This window comes from Poecilia mexicana, unplaced genomic scaffold, assembly GCF_051168715.1.
Source record: "Poecilia mexicana isolate PSO_F unplaced genomic scaffold, ASM5116871v1 scaffold_23, whole genome shotgun sequence".
Lineage (NCBI taxonomy): Eukaryota > Metazoa > Chordata > Actinopteri > Cyprinodontiformes > Poeciliidae > Poecilia > Poecilia mexicana.
In genome coordinates this window covers 4955142-4977080 of record NW_028263392.1, presented here as the reverse complement: position 1 = coordinate 4977080, position 21939 = coordinate 4955142, and the positions used below count along the sequence as shown (strand labels likewise).

General features: G+C 42.1%; 1 protein-coding gene across 2 annotated transcripts in view; it reads right to left on the bottom strand.

Moving 5' to 3' along the window:
• The window catches only part of celsr1a (cadherin EGF LAG seven-pass G-type receptor 1a), a 79776-nt gene that overhangs the window by 7177 nt on the left and 50660 nt on the right, over window positions 1-21939 (bottom strand). For both annotated transcript variants that reach the window (XM_015007718.2, XM_088003002.1), the window contains 20 exons: window positions 15176-15333; window positions 13486-13649; window positions 13214-13339; window positions 10848-11014; window positions 10550-10735; window positions 10360-10473; window positions 10109-10283; window positions 9735-9876; window positions 9090-9210; window positions 7997-8180; window positions 6978-7079; window positions 6139-6233; window positions 5852-6061; window positions 5138-5321; window positions 4887-5030; window positions 4622-4805; window positions 3811-3978; window positions 3601-3727; window positions 3307-3507; window positions 421-595 (listed from right to left, as the gene is read on the bottom strand). In XM_015007718.2, coding sequence (XP_014863204.2) covers window positions 421-595; window positions 3307-3507; window positions 3601-3727; window positions 3811-3978; window positions 4622-4805; window positions 4887-5030; window positions 5138-5321; window positions 5852-6061; window positions 6139-6233; window positions 6978-7079; window positions 7997-8180; window positions 9090-9210; window positions 9735-9876; window positions 10109-10283; window positions 10360-10473; window positions 10550-10735; window positions 10848-11014; window positions 13214-13339; window positions 13486-13649; window positions 15176-15333 — 3127 coding nt within the window. The remainder of the gene's footprint in view (window positions 1-420; window positions 596-3306; window positions 3508-3600; window positions 3728-3810; window positions 3979-4621; window positions 4806-4886; window positions 5031-5137; window positions 5322-5851; window positions 6062-6138; window positions 6234-6977; window positions 7080-7996; window positions 8181-9089; window positions 9211-9734; window positions 9877-10108; window positions 10284-10359; window positions 10474-10549; window positions 10736-10847; window positions 11015-13213; window positions 13340-13485; window positions 13650-15175; window positions 15334-21939) is intronic.

The window sequence follows — 21939 nt, the reverse complement described above, 5'->3', positions numbered from 1 at the left end:
ACAAATGAATCATTTTTCAAAAATCAAAACGTTTGTAAAGTTCTCCTTTCGGTATTGCTCTCAGTGAATTGTTCTGAGATTTAGATTTACAGTGAGTTCTCACATATTGTAGCATTGCAGATATCGCTATGCTAACAACAAGTCAACTAAATATATGCTAAGCAGCTAATTAGCTAAACCAATGACTCAACTGCTAAAACCTGTAGCTAGTACTAACATTATTTTATTATATGCTTGGTTATATTAGTTAAAATAAAGTGTGCAAGATTTTAACTAACGGAAGATTTTAGAGGAAAGATTTAGTGTGCTGCTGGAATAAGCAAAGAAATGATTAAAAGGCTTTTTATACATCTTCAAGATTGAAGCTAGTAATTGTTGAGGGCGTTGCCTCTAAATGCAGCCATCGGCCTCGTTTCTCACCGGTGATGATGGCCGGTATGCCCCAGCCGATGGCGTAGTAGAACCGCATGTGGCCGTGGTTGATGTTCCGTAGCTCGGTCAGCATGCGGTAGATGTGCAGTCCCTCCACAAACATCCAGGCGAACGTGCACATGTAGAAATAGTGGAGGAGGATGGCTATCACCGTACACACAAACTGGCAGGAGAAGGGGTCAGGCAGAAAAGAAAAAAACAACAGAAAGGGAGAGTTAGTAAAGAGATTCTTCAAACTTTGCAACAACTTTGTAATATTCTATCTTAATAACTTCCAAATCCTAATTCCAGCCTTTGACATCTCACCAAATTGGATCTGGGATCATTACAAATATCCCTAAAATGATTTGGATTTGCTCCTCTGCAACTAGGTAGTCTCTCCATTTCTTTTTTTATTTTTACTCCCAACTTAATCATCAGTTGCCACGTTATAGGAATGCGGTACGTCAGTGAATATCCAAGCGGTTGCCATATAGTTTAGCTAGACGAGTGTGCAGAGATCAGAGAGAAAGAAAGAAAAAAAGCTCCTCTGACAGATCTATAAATTTTGCAGCACACAGCCTCGGGCACGAACTGACAGCATTCCAATGGTCAGATCTGTGTGCTCATGCACAACATGCATGACTTCCACTAAATGTGAAAAATGAAGAGATTAAAGTTTCTAAGTTTTTAGCTGAATTACAAAAATGTGGAGATAGCATGTAAACTCGAAATCCTGTCAAAACCAAACAAAAAACTTGGGGAATTTTAGAAAAGAATTATGTGTTTAGTTAATCCAGTGGCTTTAACTATATGTGTAATTGTTGATCCTGCTGCATTAGTCTGCAGAGGTGGATAAGCTTTATGGCTTCTAGAACTTAAAGTGCTAGGCAAAGAATAAAAAAGTCAGTCAGAATAATCGTCATATGAGAAGAGCATATTTTGCTATTCAGAATGATGTTTCTAAAAATGGCAAATATTCTCCATTTTGAAGCAATTGTCGATGCCATTGGAAATATCTGACGTATTTGAAACGGTAACCAATGATAAAGGATTAAATGTGACACCAAATGATAAGATTTTAGGCATCTGATTTAGCCAGACTAGCCAAAGCAGACAGGTTTGTTTCACTGTGGCATGTGGCTTAAAAGAAAACTTATTTTTTACTTTTTCAGAGTTTATTGAAGGTTTCTCCAAGCCACTTTTCAAAATGGGAAAGACAAGACAATTAAAAGGTTTACAAGTGTAATTATGGAGAAAATAAAAAAAAGTAGACAAGGACCCAAGTTTATCTTGCAGCCATAACCAGAATGGTAAGGGAAATAAAAATCCATCTAAGTTCACTGTTTGGAAACTTGGTGTCACCAAACAACCACTGGATACAGTTGTTTGCCTATGGAGGAATTTTTCTCCCATAACCCAAGAACACACGTTGAAAGCAGGACTCCATGTCTTTCTTCTCAAAACGTGTAACGCTTGTACTCAAAACTTCTCCTCGCACTCACACTTAGTCTCTGCTTGGACTCTCTGCTCGCTTTTGAAAACTCCTTTAGGCCCAGTCGCCTAGCAACCTCTCAACCAATAAAATGAATGTGGTGTACTGGGTGCGTTTGTTTCATTCTAGTGGGTGTACCTGTGTGGCTACTATCGATTGTAGGAATCTGTGTCACCCACTGGATGTAGGCAGAAACAACAACATCAGCCTTCTGCTCCGTAGTACGCTAAACATCTGCCAGCAATGTGCTACCAATCGCTAATGGCTACTGATCTTAGGCAGGATTTTGTTCACCCAACCAAAGACAACATTGTCACGACATAATATCTATAAGTTTTGAGTACAATCATTAAAAGTTTTGAGAACAAAATACATGAAATCCTGCTTTCAGACTGAAAATGTGTACTCTTGGATTAAGGCAGAAAATTCCACCATATTTTCCAACTGATTGCCAAGAAACGGCTCATTTGTCCTACAATCACAGACATAAATGTGCTAAGTTTTGCATGTATGCTTTGATTGTGGGTTTCAACAACAACCATGCCAGCTTGGCCTCGAGAATGAAGAATAATTACATGGGAAATCACCTCATACCCAATGTTAAGTACTGTGGAGGATATGTGACAATGTGGGACTAGGAACCTTGTTGGACTGTGTTGGACTGTGTGACTCTTTGAAATACAAAAAGATTTAATGAAAATCTGGCAGCTCTACCAGAAAACTGAAAATGATTTATCATGGGATCTGTAGGCAGGATAACAATTTGAAACATTTGGCCAAATCAACACAGACATGATTCAACAGACTACAGAAATCCTGACGAAGGGAGTTAAGAAGATAGTTCAAAGTGTATGATGATGAATGTACTCAAATTAAGTTGCCTAGATTCTCCCACACAAGAGTGGAGAGCAATGCACATTACTCCTTTAAGCCTGTCCTTTGATGCAAACCCAGATTTTCTAACCCCACAACTGCTTACATTTAACACCAGAATGACTCAGTACTTGTATTTCTGCACTGTAGACATGTAAAAGATGTATCCAGTTAAAACCAAAAGGATTTTTTGGGAAATCTTTGCCAGGACCTTCCACCCTAAGGCCTTTGGAGACAGGTACCAGCATGCCCACACCCACTGGTGTGTGTGTATGTGCTTGACTTGAAAGACACCTCCTCAATGCTCAGCTGTGCATAAATGTGTGTGTGAATAGATAATAAATGATGCCCTTAAATCAATATGTGGAATGACCGTCAGAGGTTGTCTAAATAGTATAATTCGCACTGATAAACACGCACAATTTCCCATCGTATCCCAATAAAATCCATTGACATCGGTGGTTATAAGGCAACAGAAACAGAGAACCTTCAAAGGCCGTAGCACGTGTAAACGAAACTTTGCTGACCATGTTGTCCGTCTGATTGATGCCGAGTAGGAAGACCAGCTCGCAGAAGAAGAGCGTCGCCACCAGGTTCCTGTGGATGGCGTGCAGGTTGGAGCGCAGCCGATGCAGGAGGCACAACAGGACGAAGGTGAGGAGGAGGAGGAACAGAGAGACAGACACCGTGGCGTAAGTGACGATCTTCAGCGGGAGGACATCGCCGTGCTGCGTTGGAGGAGAATTCAAAGATGTCAGAATTCAAAGACACGGTGGAAACGTGTCGAGCTGCGTGGTTGGGATGGAACTTCGTGACTCTACCTCTCTCTTCGAAATGTCCATCAGCACGGCGAAGCTGGTCATGTGGTTGCACTGGCAGCTGATGTGGCTGTTGTTCCGGTTGAGCACTTCGCAGCCTCTGGAGGACCAACCGCCTTTGTTTCCGTTCCTAAGGTATCGACGGACAGATTTTATGTGAAAACTCTTCGGAACATTTCAGCCACTCGACAGTGATATGCGGGTGTAACTCACGAGGAGGAGTGGTCCCAGAAAACGCAGACGGGTTTTGTCCGCTCCTCCGTCTCCAGTAGGGTGTACTCCAAGGTGATGGGAGGGTCCAAGACGGGAGGAAGGGGTGGACCCTCGCTGTGGACGGTGGCGCTCACGATAGCTGTGTTGATCACTGGACGGTTGGGGAGCCTTAAAGGAATGGCATAGTTACAAGTATTATTGAAACAGTTGGTGTTTTTGCAGTTTTTTTCTTCTTTAGACAACTACTACTACTGCTGTAGTTGGTGTGCATTGAGTTATCCGCTGGTGATCAAAACTCAAAACTCCAGGCTTTCCTATCAGTAAATGCACCGTACCCAATTAGCACCACACTCTTTGGTGTGGATGTTGTCACTGAGTTATGAAGAGATTTCAGTAATGGTTGTGAAAAAGCAGGATTGTATGTCATTTGTAGCTGTCTTGGAAACGTTTGTAAAATTAGTCGTAACTTCAGTAAACAACAGAAAGACTTACTGCAGAAAGTTGCTTTTTTTAACCTCTTTGTATTAGAAAATTGTTGACAACAATTTTGGTAACTTCAGAGTTGAGCTAATTCTTAACTAATACAGAAGGAGAAGGATGTTTTAGTACTGCTAGCTATGCTAATCACCACTCGATGTTTAGAATTTCATCGACGCAATTATTTTCTATCTGAAGATGATCTGTGAACTTTGGTTTACCATGAATATTTTCTTTGACATTGTGTTTTAGATATAACCCTCACAAACATTTAGCTTGAGTCAGACTCAGGTGAAATCATATTCTTTTTTCTCCTAGGTTTTACAAACTGTACCTCAGAATCCTCCTGTCAGAATCGTATCTTTCTGGGAGGAGCTGGCCCAGCGACTTGTACACTATGACCACGGCAACCGGCTTAGGTGCAGGCGGCTCAAGGTGGCGCCGTTTCCTGTCAGACACCGTGTGCTCCTCTTCCTCGGGATGATCGGTCTGGGTCGGAGGTTCTGGAGTTGGCTCCTCTGCGTGTGAAAGAAGAGAGATGAAAGATGAGAATTAAAATAAAAGTGGAGGAGCGGTTCTGATTTAGATGATGCAGTTACCTTTGTGGACACGATCTCGCAAGTTAAAAAGTGGAAAGTGGACAGAAGACCCGAGTTCTCTGGGGTAGGACTCTTGGATGTCCTTAAAGCGAGGTAACGTCGCCTTCTCTGGGTCTGACACATCCAAGTAGTCCACAGTAAGGACTGTGGAGCAGAAAAAAAAGAGAATGGGTAGGAAAATAAGCCGAGGATAAGAAAACATGACACGTGTGCGAACATGTGTACAATCTGAACACGGTTCCAGCACTCACTCATGTTTTCAGTGACAATGGTGAAGGGTTTGAGGTAGGTCTTCCTGACGTTTTGGGCCAATGTGTTGGCATAGTCCTCAAAGTTGCGAAGCAGGTGTGCGGTGCCGCCTTCTGTCCTCTGGATTTGCTCCCAGTGGTCTTTGGTGCCGGGGTCCAGAATGGCACTGCCAGCTCGCACCAAGTTCTGAACAAAACAAAAGAGAAAAATAATAAGATAGAGATGGACATTCAGGTGAGGTTGATGGTTGTGTGTGTAGCTCCATAACTCGACACATACGCAGCACCAGAATCACCGCGTTTTGATTGGATGAAGGGGCTCACCCAGAGTGTCATTAATGCAAAAACTGCCACTGTTTTCATTGAATATTACTCCCATATGTTGTCAGAGTACATTAAGTTTGGGCCTTCTAGCAAACAGAAAAATTGATTTGCTGTGAAAGAAAGGTGTAAAAAAAAACACCATGTCAGCTGTTAACTACAGTGAAGGATCTGTTTCTTCCAAAAGTCCTGGAAGACTGGGAAGTGTGTGTTTTATGAATTCTTCCCAACACCGAGACACATTAAATTAGCCTCCGGCGGCAGGTAAATTTAATACGGAGGCTCATTCCTAGATCTTAATTAGCTCCAGGTTTTTCATTTGAATAAATTCTCAGAAACGTTTAACAGAAGGCTACATAGACGACAACAAAACAAGAAGACTCTTGTCTTTTGCACCTCGTTGAACTCTGCGTCCTTCATGGCGGTCAGATCGAAGCCGGACTGCTGGCTCTCGTACTTCAGCACGTGGTTCAGCAGCTGGGAAGCCATCTTGACGTCGTTGCCGTAGAAGTGCGACTTCCTGTTCGTGGCGCTGTGCAGCAAGCGCACGATGGTCTTGGACTGCTCGCTGTTCATCCGGGAGCTGTTGCGGCGCAGCTCCTCGTTCTGGAAAGGCAGGCGTGTGAAATACATTCAAAAACTTGAGTTTTAAACTTCTTGTTTCGTCGGAGAGTGGCACTCACCATTTTCTTCAAATTGGAGAAAGTTGCTGTGGTGCAGTTGAAAAGTTCAGGAGACAACCAGCCCTTCTCGTCGCTGCAGTGGCGAATTGCAGTCCCTGAAAAAAAAAAAAAAATCTGATAAAAAAACTCAACTTTCATTTATATTGAGTTGAAATATACAGGAGCTGTCTCTTCAAATGTTGCAAAAACAAAACACAACACATTCAACATAACTAAGTCTCTCTAACAATAGAGCGAACAGTGAAGCAGCTCTAGAGTACCTGGTGTTTTTCCAGGAGTCTTAAGGAGCAAACCTGTACATGACTCCCTGGCGTGAAAGCTCTGCCGGATTAACGGATTAATAAAAGATCCTTATTGCTGTGTTTTGTATATTGTGTAGGTGTGCTTACGTGCCTTAAAAAGACTAACAAGAGAACAGCTGCACACACGGTTTAACTGACACGAGATAAATTGAAATCTCGACTTTGAGGTAGCTGTGATTCATTTATATTTATACAGGCTATGTCAAGGCTATGAAGTCTTGAGTCATTTCTCACGTCTTTGTGCTTCGCTTACACAGAGGCAGAGATGACTACAGCTTGATAAGCGGTATTTATCAACATCAATTGTTCCTTCTCTGCATATTCCAACGTCTATTATTCCAGTCTATATCAAACATTTGCACCGTCCTCTAAAGGCATAGAGCTCGGTTAGCAATGTCAAGGCTTATTGAGACTGTTATAGAAAACACTATAACAAATACTTAATATCTTATTATGTTGTTTGCCACCTTACTTCTGTAGCATTCTGAGTTAATGTCCCTGGAGAACACTTTTAAAAGGGGTTATTAAGTTACACACCACTGGATCCTTTGGGGCACCCCATGGCAGCAGGGCGTCCGAATTTGGTCTTTGGCCACCAGATGCCAGCGTCAAACGCCTTTGGGCAGCCTTCATACACAACTGCAAAGAAAGCACGAGTTATTTAAGGCACGACCAATATTTACAATGTTGAGCCACAGATATTTTCCAAAGGCATTTTCTTTTAACATGACATGGTGACAGACTTTTAGGTCAGCTCTGATACATGATTACATGTTGCATCAAATCTGAGTTAAGAACCAAACATGTCTGGAAGGTGGAAGCTTGTTGGGCACGCTGACTTTCGAGTATATGGTTATAATACAAAATTTAAGAGAGTTTGAGCACTTTCTGTACTGCGTATAATGTGGGATGCTCAGATTTCAATCTCTGCTTCCTGTCAGCTAAGAAACAGTTTGTTACGAGTGAACGCTCCAGTAACCCTGACAGCAAAAGTCCTCTCTGCGAGGCCACGAGGCCGAGTTACGGGTACAGATGACAGATCGACGTACGGCAAGTCAAGGGTGGACACATCTCTGTGACAGCCAGAGCAGAAGAAAACAAACATTACGCTTTATTTGTTCTTTAATATCATCACTAGATCAGAATCTTGTTTCAGTAAGAGATCATTTTTAAAAACGGAACCACAGCATGTGTTAAAAAGTCTGAGCATGTCCCACCAGCTCTGAAAAGCTTCATGTTAGGTCAGACTGTGACATTTGTTTTTTGTTTTCCATTCATCTGTACTGTATTGTGTGTGTGCAGTGCTGCTGCCAAGTCAGCCCAATGGCCAGACTTGCCTCTTCTGCTTCACTGCTCGGTGACAAAGATGCAAAGTTAGCTCGACTGCAGCACCGGCGGATGTGAGTGGCAGCGTTTGTTTCCGTCGGGACACTTCAGTGATTCATCCAGGCCCGCTTTGTGAACCACGAACATCTCATGCTCGATTTGAAGAGCCGGGCCTGATGTTTTCTATTTACTATTAGCTTAAAAAAAAAAAAAAAAGCCCATTCACCTACCTTCACATCCAGTGGGTGTCACTTCAGCAAAGGGGTTATCGCAGCGGTTGCACTGACGGCCGATGACGCCTCCCTTGCAGGGGCACTGGCCGGTGACCGGGTCGCAGGTTCGAGACTCGGAGCCAATGGGGAAACAGTCACAGGGGTAGCAGGTGTCCTCACCCTCAGGACGATAGTAGTTGTCCTGGAGGAAAGAGAAATGGTAAAACGGAACTGATGATGACAACTGAGGGAAAGTACATATTTGCAATCTGATGTTTGTTTGTGACCAAACGTCTCTACTCTTGAACTCTGTTCAAAGGACATTATTTCAGAAGTCTACGATACGCTAGCAGACATTTTTTCCTCAGAGTTAATTGGTTTTCTCCTAACTGTTAGGCTTTCTAGTCATGAACGTTTCCATTTAAAATGCTAACCATGGCCTGTAAAATCTAGGTTGGAGGTTTTGGTGTTTTGTAATTCTCTAAACGTTGCACCAAGTTTTACTGGGTTGATGGTGTTGCGTCCTGTCACATCCGATGGCGATGACGCCACAGTTGGAGGGGCTCAGCAGCTAACGCTAGTAGCTAAACTAGCAGCTGCCACCAGCTAAAGGAAGACCGAACTGCGGTAAACGGCAAAAATAATACACAACCAAAGATATGACAGCTACGAATGACATGGATGTTTTGTTGGGTATTTTTTTAATGTCTTCTTATTGCATTTGAAATATGTCTACAATAGTCTTCTGAATTGAGTTCAGATATAAGGTTATACTTATTTCATTCATGATTTCTTTATTATGCTATTGAGTGAATAAAATAAAAAATAAATCGAAATGAACAAAAAATAAAATTTGCTCAAACTCATCAGTTGCTTCTCTAAAGTCACAGCTGTTGCCTTTTGGTGGTTCAGGCACAACTTTATCATCTGAACTAGTTTTTCCTACTTTTCTCTTCTTTCAAGATAGATTCTACTGGTCCTGTGATCTTTAAATGAAACCAAAACACCCATAAAGAAAAGCAGACACACATCATGAACAACTTGTAAAGGTGTGTGTGTGTGTGTGTGTGTGTGTGCGTGTGCGTGTGTGTGTGTGTGTGTGTGTGCATACCTTGCAGCGACACTCTCCAGTGGTTTTGTTGCAGTCTTTATAAAATCCTTTGCTTGTATCACAGTCACAGGGCCCACACACTTGGCTGCCCCACCAACCCTGAGGACACGGCTTCTTCACTCTGTTGTGAAAGAGTTAAGACAAGTGTACAAAATCAATTTAGACACCAAAACCAGTTGTTCTTTTTTAAAAGACATCCGTCAAGGTCAAAGGGAAAACATCAGTCGGCTGATTATCTAATCAATTTATCTCAAAATATGTTATTTCAGAGTAAACTTCCTCCCCACTTAACAAGTGTTATCACTGTTATATGATCTTGATGGGGGACAAGTGGCATTATGAGGGCAGCAGAGACTAAACACCTGCAGAGGATCAGTGGAGCAAACAGGGGGGGGGCGGGATTCCCACATCCTGCTTTAGACAGGAAGTGATGCGTGTCGGCTGGGCCAAGGTTCCAGAAGGAAATGAGTGGCGTCTGATCCGGGCCGGCTACTTCACGTCAACTCTTTCATCAAAACATTACAAGTAGACCAAGAGCGTAAAAGCAAAAGAAGATAAGGGAGCTTCACGGGAGTCTGGATTCAGAGATTGGACTTTGAAATTCTTCCTGACTTTTTTGGGGGGGATATGAGGGTAAAAGCTTACTTGTTTTCGCAGTACTGGCCGTAGTAGTCCTGTCCACATTCGCAGGTGTACCCGTGGGACGAACTGGGCTTGCGGACGCAACTGGAGACGTGCTCACAGGGATTGAGCTGACAAGCGTCCATGCATTCCTTACCAAAGTAACCTAGAAGGCAGACCATCAAAAAGAAATAGGAGATGAATCTGAGTATATGCGCTTTTACATACCTGGCCCTAGGAGGGACACTGAAGGTAACTCGAGATCTGACAAAGTTGTCACGGGATTTTACAAAAGCAACGCCAGATCTGACGATCTTTTCAAGATCTGGCAGAAGTACGGCCCATTTGCCTTTCTTCAAGGTCCATCATTGGGCTCAGAATTGACATTTGTGGACTACCTGGGTCACAGACGCAGGTGTGTGTGCTCCAGTCGTCACTGCATTGGCTGTTCTCAGGGCAGATGTTGGAGTCGCAAGGGTCCCCCGGATTGCAGCCGTCCTCCACGTGGATTTTCAGGCCCTGAGCCATGTTCACGTTAGCCACATTGGTGGCCGTCTCCCCCGCCCGGACACCCTGATGGAGAGAAATCCAGTTGGAGAAGACGATCGGGAGAAAAACAAGATCTTTCATTCAACAGGCGCACCCTCACCTGTATACAGCCAACGAATCCTTTGTTAACGACGTTTCCCTCTCCAGGCAGGCCTCCGACGTGAAGAGTCTGCACCTTCAGACCTGGGAGGTCATTGCCGATCTCCACAGACTTCTGCTTAGAAACACAAACAGGAAGATGAGAACTTCTTCCTCCAAACAAATCTCAACTCTAGAACCAAACCTTGTACCTGGTACATGCCGTAATCCAAGGAAACAGTCGCCATGTATTTAATCTCTTTGCCATCTTTAATGCTTTTCAGTTCGACCAGCAAGTGGTGCCACTCCCCGTCGCTGACGCGGACCTGCAGGAAGACCAGCGACGCCAACAGCTGCTCCCTCAGCAGCACTTCCATACGGATCTGCTGCTCCCTCAACTGGAGGGTGATAAGATGGAGAAAGTTATCCTGCTAATAGTTCTGAGTTTTTTTGTTTGTTTTTTTTTCTTGTAAAGACCATATTTTGCTTTGCTGAAGCCCGTGTTCTCACCATGAGATTTATAGTCGAGGATGATCCGGCGTTGACCTGCATCAGAGTCCCAGCTGGCTGCCGGGTCCGGAACATGAGACCCACGTACCAGGGTACAGCGACGGTGATGTCCGTGTCGCTCCAGGACACCAACGCCTGGCCGTCAAAGAACAGAGGCGAAGGCATCTCTGCAGCAGAAAGAAGGCAGAATCAGACTGTTATAACACAGGTGAAACATGTCCCAGTTTAGAGGACCTCGAAGAATCCAACATGTATGTGGAACTTCATTATTCTCACTACACGACACAATGGCTAATTCTTCAGTACAACAAACAATTTTCTTTAGTGTTTTCTACACACGCTTCAGCCAAAGCTGACAGATTCACAAGTTTAGTCAGATGGAAGCCCTAATAAAAGAAAAAAAAAACCCTCTTTGTATGTTCCTGGAACCAACTGATGGATTTTACCTCCATGTTGCTGAAACAGAAAGAAAAACCTTACTTCGTAATGGGAAAGATTTATCAGGAGCAAATATTTGATAAGGTAAGCTTCATAGCTCAGTAAGGTTGTTAACAGCTGTACAAAACCACAAACTACATCACCTCATACTTCACACACAATCAGTGGCACAGTATTATAACCGTACACAGAGAGATTGACAGTTTTACAGGTGTCGAGGTAAATGGCAAAGAGATGTGGTGGTTTATTTCTCCTTTTCTCCATGTTGTACTTTTGACGTTTTGATCGAGTTGTGTGTTTTCATTGTATTTCAATCATGAGCTTGCATCAGTTTGTACCTGAAGTTTGTACTTGCCTTGAAAACAGTCAGTTAAGTGAATTTCTATGTTCGACATTCTAAACACTTTCTGGTTGTTGTATGACTCCAATAAACCTGATCCATCAGAAGGTGGCTTCAAGTCAGAAATAATTGCCATTGCTGGAAAAAAACAAAAAAACAAAGAAACTACAAGAACTACAAAAGCTTTTGTTGGGACAGATTATGTTTTTCATTTCGTAAATGGAGACGTCAAATGTTTCCAGTGGAGATTTTACGGCATGGTCTGCAAGATCTCAAAAAGCTTTCACTGGATCTATCAAAAGTAACATTCCATCTTGCGAACCTTTTTGCCAGATCTCTAAAACCTAATTTGGGAGGCTTCAAAACATTTGTAGAATCCCAGCCTTTGTGCCAACGCCACACGGAAGCCAGTACATGTTATAAAAAAGTTGAAAAACGACTAGACTGGATTCAAGCATCATGCGAAGCATTTTCACCTCATCTTACGTCCATATTTAGCACGTAATTAGTAGGTGATATTCTCCTACATTGAATATGACCTGAGAAATTCTCAGTTCTAGATTTCTCAGATCTAGAACTGAGAAATAAAAGGAAAATATATTGCGGTCATGATTTTTTTGTTTTGTTTTGATCACATACAAGGTATATCAGGTACGTAATATACCTGATATACATTGCAGGTATATCACATACCTGAAATATGATACAACAGACGCCGACAACAAAAGAGCCTGGTGGGCGACTCCCAGCGGGTCTTCACGTCATCCCAGCGTGAAAGCCCGACTGGAACGTCTCTTATTTCCGACGTGGCAGCGGAGAGTGTGAAGAATCAGAGCCGACGTGTCAACAAGCGACAGAGCGGCCAAAAAAACAACATCCAGCTTGCTGTGATCCCGGCCCAGTTCTGATACCGGATACCGAGGCCTGGCACTATAGTTGGCCGACTGTCTCATTGGAGAGCGTGAAAGGTGGGGTATTCACACCTTTCTTTTGGAAACATGCCTTGAAGGAAGACATTAGAGTTCTCCCCTTACTATAGAGGAAAGCAACAAGTGGTATGGAGTATAAACAACACCAGTAGGAATCAGTTATCATAGGCAAAGAGGAGATTTTTGGACTATAAGTGCTGTAAATAGACATAATCTGAAGAAGCACACAGACAATAGAGAGTTCTGCAAATGTGGGAATATCTTTAGTTTTAGCCCTTTCGTCTGGGTTTTGTTATGAGTCACGGGTATCTTTGTCCTGAAAGTCTAAACCTGAGGCAATGCTTAGTGGCTCTACAATAGTGAGCAGAGGCTTCACTGTGACTCTATTGTGACGGCCGCATGAGTCACGCTGAGCCAAAGGTGTTCCTCATCACATCTGATCTCATATCTAGAAGCTCGCCGCAAAAGTAAATAAACATGCCCATACAGAAGCTAACCGGTGAGCAAGTGGACGCACGAATCGTTCTCATGCTCCAAATGCAAGAGATGATGAATTTGCAACTTGTTTTTCTTACATTTATTCTTGGATATTATCCATGGTTGTTGCTTTTTTTTTTTTTTTTTTAGAAGAAAAGAGAACAGAGAAAAGCATTTCTGACCTTGTTCACAGTTTTTGCCCCCGTAACCAGTAGGGCAGTCGCAGCTGTAGGTGTTCCACCTGCTGACACACACGCCCCCGTTCAGACACATGTCGTTTGTGCAGAAGTTCTTCTTGGCTGGACAACCTGGGGGGATTAAAACCAGGACGAATAAATCAATTCTGCAGACATGCCTAAAGACGCGGCGTCTGAAAGGTTGGTGTCTTTTTAGATTATGCAGGAAACGATCGAGTTCTGGAGTGAAACTCGGCTGAGCGAACGTCGATTCCAACCTGCGGCGGTGCCGTTGTTGGCGATGTAGCTGGCCATGTCGATGGGTTTGCTGTCGATTGTTAGGTTTCTCATGCAGCCCACGAAGTTTCGGTTCCTGACCGGGAAGGCCTCGGGCAAATTGGGAACTCCGCCTAGCAACAGCGGACCCGTCAAGTCCAACGATCTGGAGACGACAGAGGAAACCGATTGGAGCAAAACCGAAAAACATCGACATCAGAAGGCCACAGGAAAAACATGCATTCTTTACAACCGGGTCCGATTTAATCCGCCAGACCACGTAGGAAGCTGCTTAAACCTAAAGCTTCTAAAATGCTTAACATCAATCAGCGGACGGCTTCGGTGTACTTATGGTGGTGCAATGCTGCATGAAGAGCTGGAGGAAAAAAATACAACAAAAAATGCCTCTGGACTCATTGCGCAGTGAGATCTAAAAATTTGGCATTGCTTTTTATTTACTATACTCTACAATGAAAACAGTTTACTGAGATACAGCACCTTGCAAAGGTTCCCCCCCCGCGACCCCACGATGGTTCTGTTTCACATTTTCCTACATTAAAACCAGAGTTTGTTCCAGCAGGGAATCACCTGAAACATGCAGGACTCTAACCCTGACCCCTGAGGAATGAAACTGCCCGTTTGACCCAAACTGACAGAACAGACAGGTTGAGCATTAATCAGAGAAGCTGCCAAAACAGCCACATTTCTGGCATTTATGCTGCAGGGCCAAAAAAAAATAAAGTCCATAATCTTGCCATAAGATACGTTGGCAACAAATGTAGAACAAGGAGTTCTGGTCAGATTTAGACCAAAGTTTAGGGGTTTTTTTGGCCTTCAGAGTGAGACGCAGCTGTGGCAACACAGTCAGAGCAGTAGTTAACAAAAACTGTTCAAAAGTACAAACATGTATATATGCATTCTTGGCAATACTTTTTTTCTTATTAAAAACATGAATTAAGCCTGTTTATTTGCATCTTTTAATGCTTTAATAATATTGTATAAACAAGGCTTAAGTGGCTAAATGAAAAATCTGCAGCTTGTGTGTGGAATAGATTAGTAAAATATTCATTCAATACATCCCTGATGGAAAGATGGATGGAGTTAAACGAAGGGAGCTGCTAGATGTGCATCAATGAAAGCATATTAATGAGATAGAATGGCCCAGTCAAAGTCGTCAATCGTCATTCGTCGATCAAATTTGAAAGCAGAACCTTTTTACTGCTTGTGCAGCTTTTCACTGCGGCGAGCCCCGTCCGCATCCGCTGAGCGTCTGCGACCTGCGTAACGTGTTTCTGAAGGAATGCAACGTCGTGGCCTGCCCTTTGAAGCTTCTCTCCCCGTCCCCACCCTCTGCATTTCAGATGCGTCTCAGCATGCACGCTCTGCGAGTGACTCAGTGAAAAACGTCTCGCCGTTCCAAGAAGAAGAAACCGACGGATAAGTCCTCTGACGGTTGGCCTGAGAAGCTGCAGCTCAGATGAGCTTTGGGGATGAGGGGGGTTGTTTGACAGGAACTGATTCAAAAATAAACAGAGTGGAGTCGAGTGAGTTGTTGTAATTTGATTGCAACTTTTTTTTCTCTTTTTTTCTTTTCTTTTTTTTTTAAGGCCTTGACGACGTTTTCAGTCTGGCTTGATTCTCTGTGGCTTTAAGGACGGCAAAAACGAAAAGTGTGTGTCGAAAGTTTCTCACTTCTTCAGTCCGGTCTGGGTGCCCTGGGCGGCGCACGAGTAGTTACTGATCTTCATCCCGAAGCGGATCGCCATGGAGATGTCGCAGTCGTCCACGGCGACCACCGCCACCTTTTCTGCAGAGGGTCCATGAGGGATGCCCAGGTGCCCGATGTTAGGCTGCGAAAACACAACAAAGATACGTCTTTGTTACTTTTTCCAACAAAACAAAAATCACTTTTTCAGTTTTCCCTCCTTTCCTGTGTGTGTATGTTTGTCTGTGTGTGTGTGTGTGTGTGTTTGAAATACACTGTATTTTACTTTTAATTTCCTCAAATGGCTTCATGCGTTCAAAAAAAGTGGCTTAACGCCTGATTTCTCTCTTTGTTTCTTTCGGGGATTTCTGAGAAAGTTGGCAGAGACGGCAGCTCCATCAGTGCAGGTCAGCGATCCTCGAACAATGTTTGGCTGACTTCAGCCACAAGCGCTCGGGCCTCTCTTGGCTTAATGTGACAAAAAATGCCTTTGTGTGTTTGGCTCGCACCTTTCAAAGTAGGCTAATTCTTCCATCAAGGACCCTGGCCGACAAATGTTGATCTGAGAAAATGTGGATCAGCTTAGGAGGAGGGAAAAGAAAAAAATCAGGCCACCGATACTTTTTTTTAGTTGCTCTGAAATTGAACCCGAGGATGACTTTTAGGGTATTCCTTCTTTAAAACCAATTTGGCTTCATATAAACTGTGTATTCATTTATTTTCATGGGTGTATGAGTGAAGGGAGGAGAAAGCCACTTTTTTTTTATCACTTTACATGTGTATTGTTCCATCTTGCAAAATCCCCAAAAATACAAACTAAAGTGGAGAAATTGTTGTACAAATTTGAGAAGTTCCTAACAGAAGAGCTGGAAGAGGCACGGATTGAAAACTAATGTCAGTGCATCACAAAATAAATGGGATTAACGTAACGAGATACTGGTGGGGCTGGAGCTCAGCGGAGAAAAGAAGCAAAAATAAAACCAAAAAAAAAAAAAAAACAACACAAAAAGGAGGGTGAAAAATAAGAAAAGAAAGAGCGACAAACAAAACAGGGGAAGTGGACTGAGCAGACAAAAGGATAAGCGCAACAGAAAAGAAAACGGAGGGGAAAGTGTGCAACAGAGAAGCGCGCTGTCCTCGATTTTTTTTTTTTTTTTTTCCTTTTTTTCCCCTCAGCTTGGCTCCGGTTTGGGCATAGTTTAAACCCACAGGGAGTTTTATCACAGCTTTCACACACATCCATCAAAAATGACCAGGATTTAAAGCTTGTTTATTATTTTAATAGATTTATCTTAATTAGAAATATTAAAACATGCAATGATTCATTTCAATTTACTGCAAAGATTAATGAGCGTCATTGGGTCACTCTTGACCCCTGTTGTGGAATAAAGGGGAAGTTTTTGTCTTAGAATTGTTCCTACTATTTCATGAATCCATTGGATTGAAGTACTTGTTTAATAATTATAGAATGAAGCCACTGTGAAAAAATCATGAGTTAATGTTTTATTTTTATTCATTTTGCTCAGGCATGCTGCGGGCTACTTCAGAGGACAACTCTCTCAGGGTTAGCGGATGCGTTTTGCATATCCAGGGCCGGTGCACAAAACAGGAACTAAAAACGACAAGATCGAAGGTTCAGGGTAATTGGTTACTAGGGTAACGTGATAAAAACACAAACCACAGTTGAAAGAATCAAATTTCATTTTCACGACCGTTTGAAACCTGAACCAGGAACAAACAAACAAACACAAAAAAAGGAAAAAATATTACTTTCCAGAAAAGCAACTGTATATATATATATATATATATATATTTGAATTTGTGCTTCAAGAACCAGGGAAAGGTTTGCAGATTCACATCTGATTGTTCATTTCTTTAAAAAAAGAAAAAAGAAAAAAAAAAGAAAGAAACATTGTGGTTTATTGTCAAACCAAAAATCTCAATAGGATTAAATTAAATTCTTATAAAGTTTCGAACCAAATTATCAAATTTGGAAGTTGCTGGGCCACAAATTTAATTAGCGATGTTGCTGAAACAGCATGTCTAACCCGGTTATAAAAACATGCTTTTATGGAGAATTAATCTTTAATTACTTCATATGCTTGTAACCGCATTGCTGTTAGCCAGTCGGGTATTTTAGCATCCATTGGTACAAAGGGATTTTATTCATGCCCAAATGTCAGGATTAAAAAGTTGCTGACGTGGATTCTATTATGGGTTTTGAGCGAAACATGATGGAGCGCTACAGGGAGACAACTTTAAAAACTCCTCCCCCCCCAAAGTATCAAAGAGAAGACCCTCGAGGTTGCAGAAAACGTTGAGAACAAGTGGTTAAGGAGCAAATATGAAACAGACTGAATACGTCCACGGAATAGAAAGACGCTGACTGTTTTTGACTATTTAGTACAGCAACACAAGCATCAAGTGGCGCAGTGTGATTGGACAGTGTAAATGCATTACTGTGGCATGTAGTGAATCAGAACTCCTCATGAGACGGATCAAGTTCCTGCTAAATCAGATTAGCGAGTCCAAAAAAAAGAAAAAAAGAAAAAAGGTTAGGGTATTGCTTCAAATTTCTAATGGCTGAATTCTTTTCTTTGTGAAGCCTGACTGTGAAACCTTCTGGAACTCGGTCATGAACTATTTTAACTTGTATTATGGTGACAGAAAAAGAAAATCTATGGGAGCTCATTGTTTAGACAATTATAACTTCGATTGGGACGCAGTTCGAAAACCAAACTGCGACAGAGCGATAGCAAGGCTGTGTAAACTGCCTTCGGGGATGACAATAGGTAGTAACACGGATTTCTGTCTTATCTCTTTTGAGCTCAGTCAAGCAGAGCGATAAGAACCAGAAGCGAGACAGACAAGAGGGAGACAGAGATTCCCGGATAATGGACTCAGAAATTCTCAAAGCAGCTGCTACTCCAGCTGATAATGAACGGACGCAAACGACCTCATTTTTATTTTTATTCTTTAAAGGGGAGAACCAGAAACTAATACTTAAAACCACTGATTCACTCCAGTCTCTCAGTCAACGATAGAAATATTCACTAAGAAGTAAGTAAATATATTTCTGTAACTGTTACCAATTGCTGTAATACCTATACTCCACCAGTAGGTGGTTAAAACTTCTACATCAACAACATCTTTAAAGATATATATATTTAACATTTAACCCACAGAAATATTATATATTTAAACAGAGAAATTCCAAACAAGACGTTGTAATGCTTTCTTCAGCAGAAACAGTGACAAACGTATCCATAATTCCCAGTGTAAACAGAAGCAAACAAAAGAACCAGGAACAAGATGTGATCCACTTTTAAATTTGAACGTTGGTTTGTGAACAGCTAGTGACTGTTCACAAAACAAGCTAACTCCAATGTTTTTCCGTTAAAGCTAACTGCAATGTCAGCTTGAATGTTTTTCCATTCAAGCTAACTACAACGTTTTTCCATACAAACTAACTGAAACGTTTTTCTGTTAAAGCTAACTACAATGTTAGCTTTTTCTGTTCAAGCTTACTACAATGTTTTTCTATATATTTTGTGGTTTCAAACACTGTCGCAATACGTAATAACTAATAAAACCAGAAGAGAAATATCGACAGGTTTTCACATCTACCACTATGTCTTATGTACAAGGCAGCCATATTGGATACTGAAGACAAGGATGGTGAGAAACCTCCTTTCCTGACTTCTAGGTAGCTCTCTGTTAATTATTTTCCAAACTTTTTTGAGTTTCCAAATAAAAAAGGCGGTATCGCTTAACAAACCCTTACTTTTCTGAACTAACACAGCAAACTCGAAAGCCCAACTTCTCTTGTGCTAGTTTTTAACATATGCAGGAGGATGGTGGTAATTGGACAACTTCATTCTTCTCATGCCCTCAAATAAATCCCACTTGACCCTCACTATTTCTCGGTGAGTTGAAACACATATTTTGCCTTACATACAGCCACAACAGGAGTGAAAACAACTTGGTTTTTCCACCATCTATTTAGAATAGAAAAAGAAAATTATTTTTCATGAACTAGCCTCAAAGAGGTATAAAAAGACACATACAGCAGAGATTCTTGACACACATTGTCTCTATTCTTTCACATCCCTCAAATACTCTAAAATATAAACATTTTTGTGTATTCTACTGGACATTTATTATAGCTGAAACCAGTTAACGCAGCGATGGGATTCTGCTTTACATCATCATAGCTGCTTGGTTTCATCCCCCCCACTTTCAGGAGGGGCCCCAGAAGAGCGTCTTTTTCTGGAGTCTGAAGAGGATTCCCTCTCTCTCAGGAGTCGTCTCCAGGGGTGATAGGCGTGCCGCGGCCATGACGACGGGCTTGATCCCCGGAGATCGCCGCGCAGACAAAGAGGGCGGCAAAAGACATGGCTGACGACAAAGTCGCTGCATTTGTCAAAACGCAGAAAATTTCACGCGTTGCCGCAAAAACACACGCTCATGTCACGGCAAATACCAGGAAGGAAGGACACGTTCAAGAATAAACACCCGCTTCCTTCTACCACTCCAGACCCACACACACACACCTCTACTGAGGAAAGGCCAGTCAAAGCCGGCATGATAACTTAACCAGACCCGCAGCAGAGAGAAACAGACTGATTTACAAAATGACGGGATGTTTGCGCGAGAAGGTAGAAGTTTTGATTGTGTGATTGGGAAGCATGGGAAGGAGGTCTGCAGACTGTGTTTAAGTATGTGTGTGTGTGTGCGTGTGTGTGTGTGTAGCCACCAGGAAGCAGTTAGCAGAGCTGCAGACGGCCACACAGTCCAATTCAATCATAAAGGAAGAGGGAGCGCACCGTCTTTCACCCAATCTGTGTTGGCTTCAGGAAGTGCCATTGTTGCGCTCGCTCCTGCATGAAAAAGTGACCTAATGGAGACTGGTGTACACTGGACTTTGCGAGTCACAATTAAAGAAAGGTCTCAGCGCTGCCGCATAAAGCAAATTAACGGTTTCCGTGCAAGTACGGATTCTGTTTCCTTAGGTCTGAAGCTCAGGGTTCGTCAGCAGCAGCAACAAGCTGTCGGGTCCGCATTACTTCATCGCCTTCAGGCTGTGTAAACCTAGAAGTGTGAATTACACAACAAGACACACACAGGATTTTTTAGAGGCCCAACAAAATGCTACAATGTCCTGTCTTCAAGCGTATATGTTACTGCCGTCTTCAGCGTCTCATCACGGTCCCATCTTTCAGCGTGGCTCGTGAACAGCTGCGTTTGACGGTGTGGAGCTTTCATTGGTGTGAAACAGACGAGCAGATGACACACAGAGTAAGAGGAGAAACTGAATCCCAGTAAGAGCGACTGGAGAAAAGTCGTGAAAAGTCAGTATAGGATTCCTGCTTTGCTTATAGAGAACAATTTTTACATTGTAAAATTGCCTTAAAATGCACAACAAAGCAAACAGTGTCTCTGTACTGCTGCATATAGATTATTCATTTAGTATTAATGAGTTATTTTGGAAAAGAACGTCTTCACAAATTTTTATTTGTAAAGAGGCACCTAATTGTCAAAGACCAGCTGTGTTTGTAACACACAGCGCAAAATATTCAACTGAAATATTGTCATGTCAACTATTTCCAACAAATAAACCTACAATAAATTTTTTGTTCTATTCTATTCCTTTGCTGAAACAATTGTAACCTCCAGAACTCAGCATGCCCTCTGGTACTACATTTAGAAAAAAGTAGCTGCAAACGCCTGAAACTTGCAGCGCTGGTAAAAGTTTCAGTCTCTAATTATCATTTGAGGTGACAAGCGGATTAAGGAAACAAGTCCTTTACACACGAGCTGTCAGTCAACGTAAAAGCACGACAGCTAGCTCACATTAGCCGTCCATAGTTATTACAAGAGACGTGTCAATTGGTCTGGATAATCCACTCTGACACAAACTACCTGTCTGCCTGCTGAGTCTCGACAACGCTCAGTCCACCTGAGCAGTTACTGAAGAAGTCAACGAAAGCTGACTAATGAAGAAAGAGAAAGCTACTGTGTCCTTTTCAGTTTGTTTAGAAGTACGGGAATTCATGTCGGGTTCTCGAGGCACCTTTATTCAAAAATACCTTTGCTAAAAATTTTAAAAAAAAAATAAAGTCATTTTCACATTCAGTGTGTTAATAACGATGCTGTCTGGCTGGGAAAACAGCAAAAATCATACCCGTAGTTTGGATTTACAATCCATTTGAGTTGCTTAAATCAGCTAAAATGGGGAATGTTCATCCTCGGTTCCCACTTTTCAGAAGACTTGTTCACTTATTGACAAACTCGGTTCAACATCTCTTCACTGCGTCTTCGACCACTGCTACAGAAAATACCGCACAAAGCAACATTTCTCAAAAACAGAGCAATCCCTCCATGTAAGAGTTTTAAAAATGCCATTAGAAAGCTACTTGTGAAATGAAATGTTTAAGCAGTTCATTGAAGGCTGATTACCAGAGAAGATAGCCTGACTAATTTGCCAGCTAATGTTTGCCTGTTAGAGAGCAGAACGGCAAAAGGTCTACACAACAAACACTTGGAAAGTTTCTCTAAATTCACCAGTTCATTTGAATTCTGTGTTCACGTCTGTTTTAAAATAAAAATGAAAAACGATATGATATTATTATGTATAGTTCCATTTGTCTCTGAAGTCAGAGTTCAGATCTATGAACTAACATTTACTAAGATTTATATGCGTGACAACCATGTTGACAACCACTGCTCACTGTTTTTCTATTTTAATAAA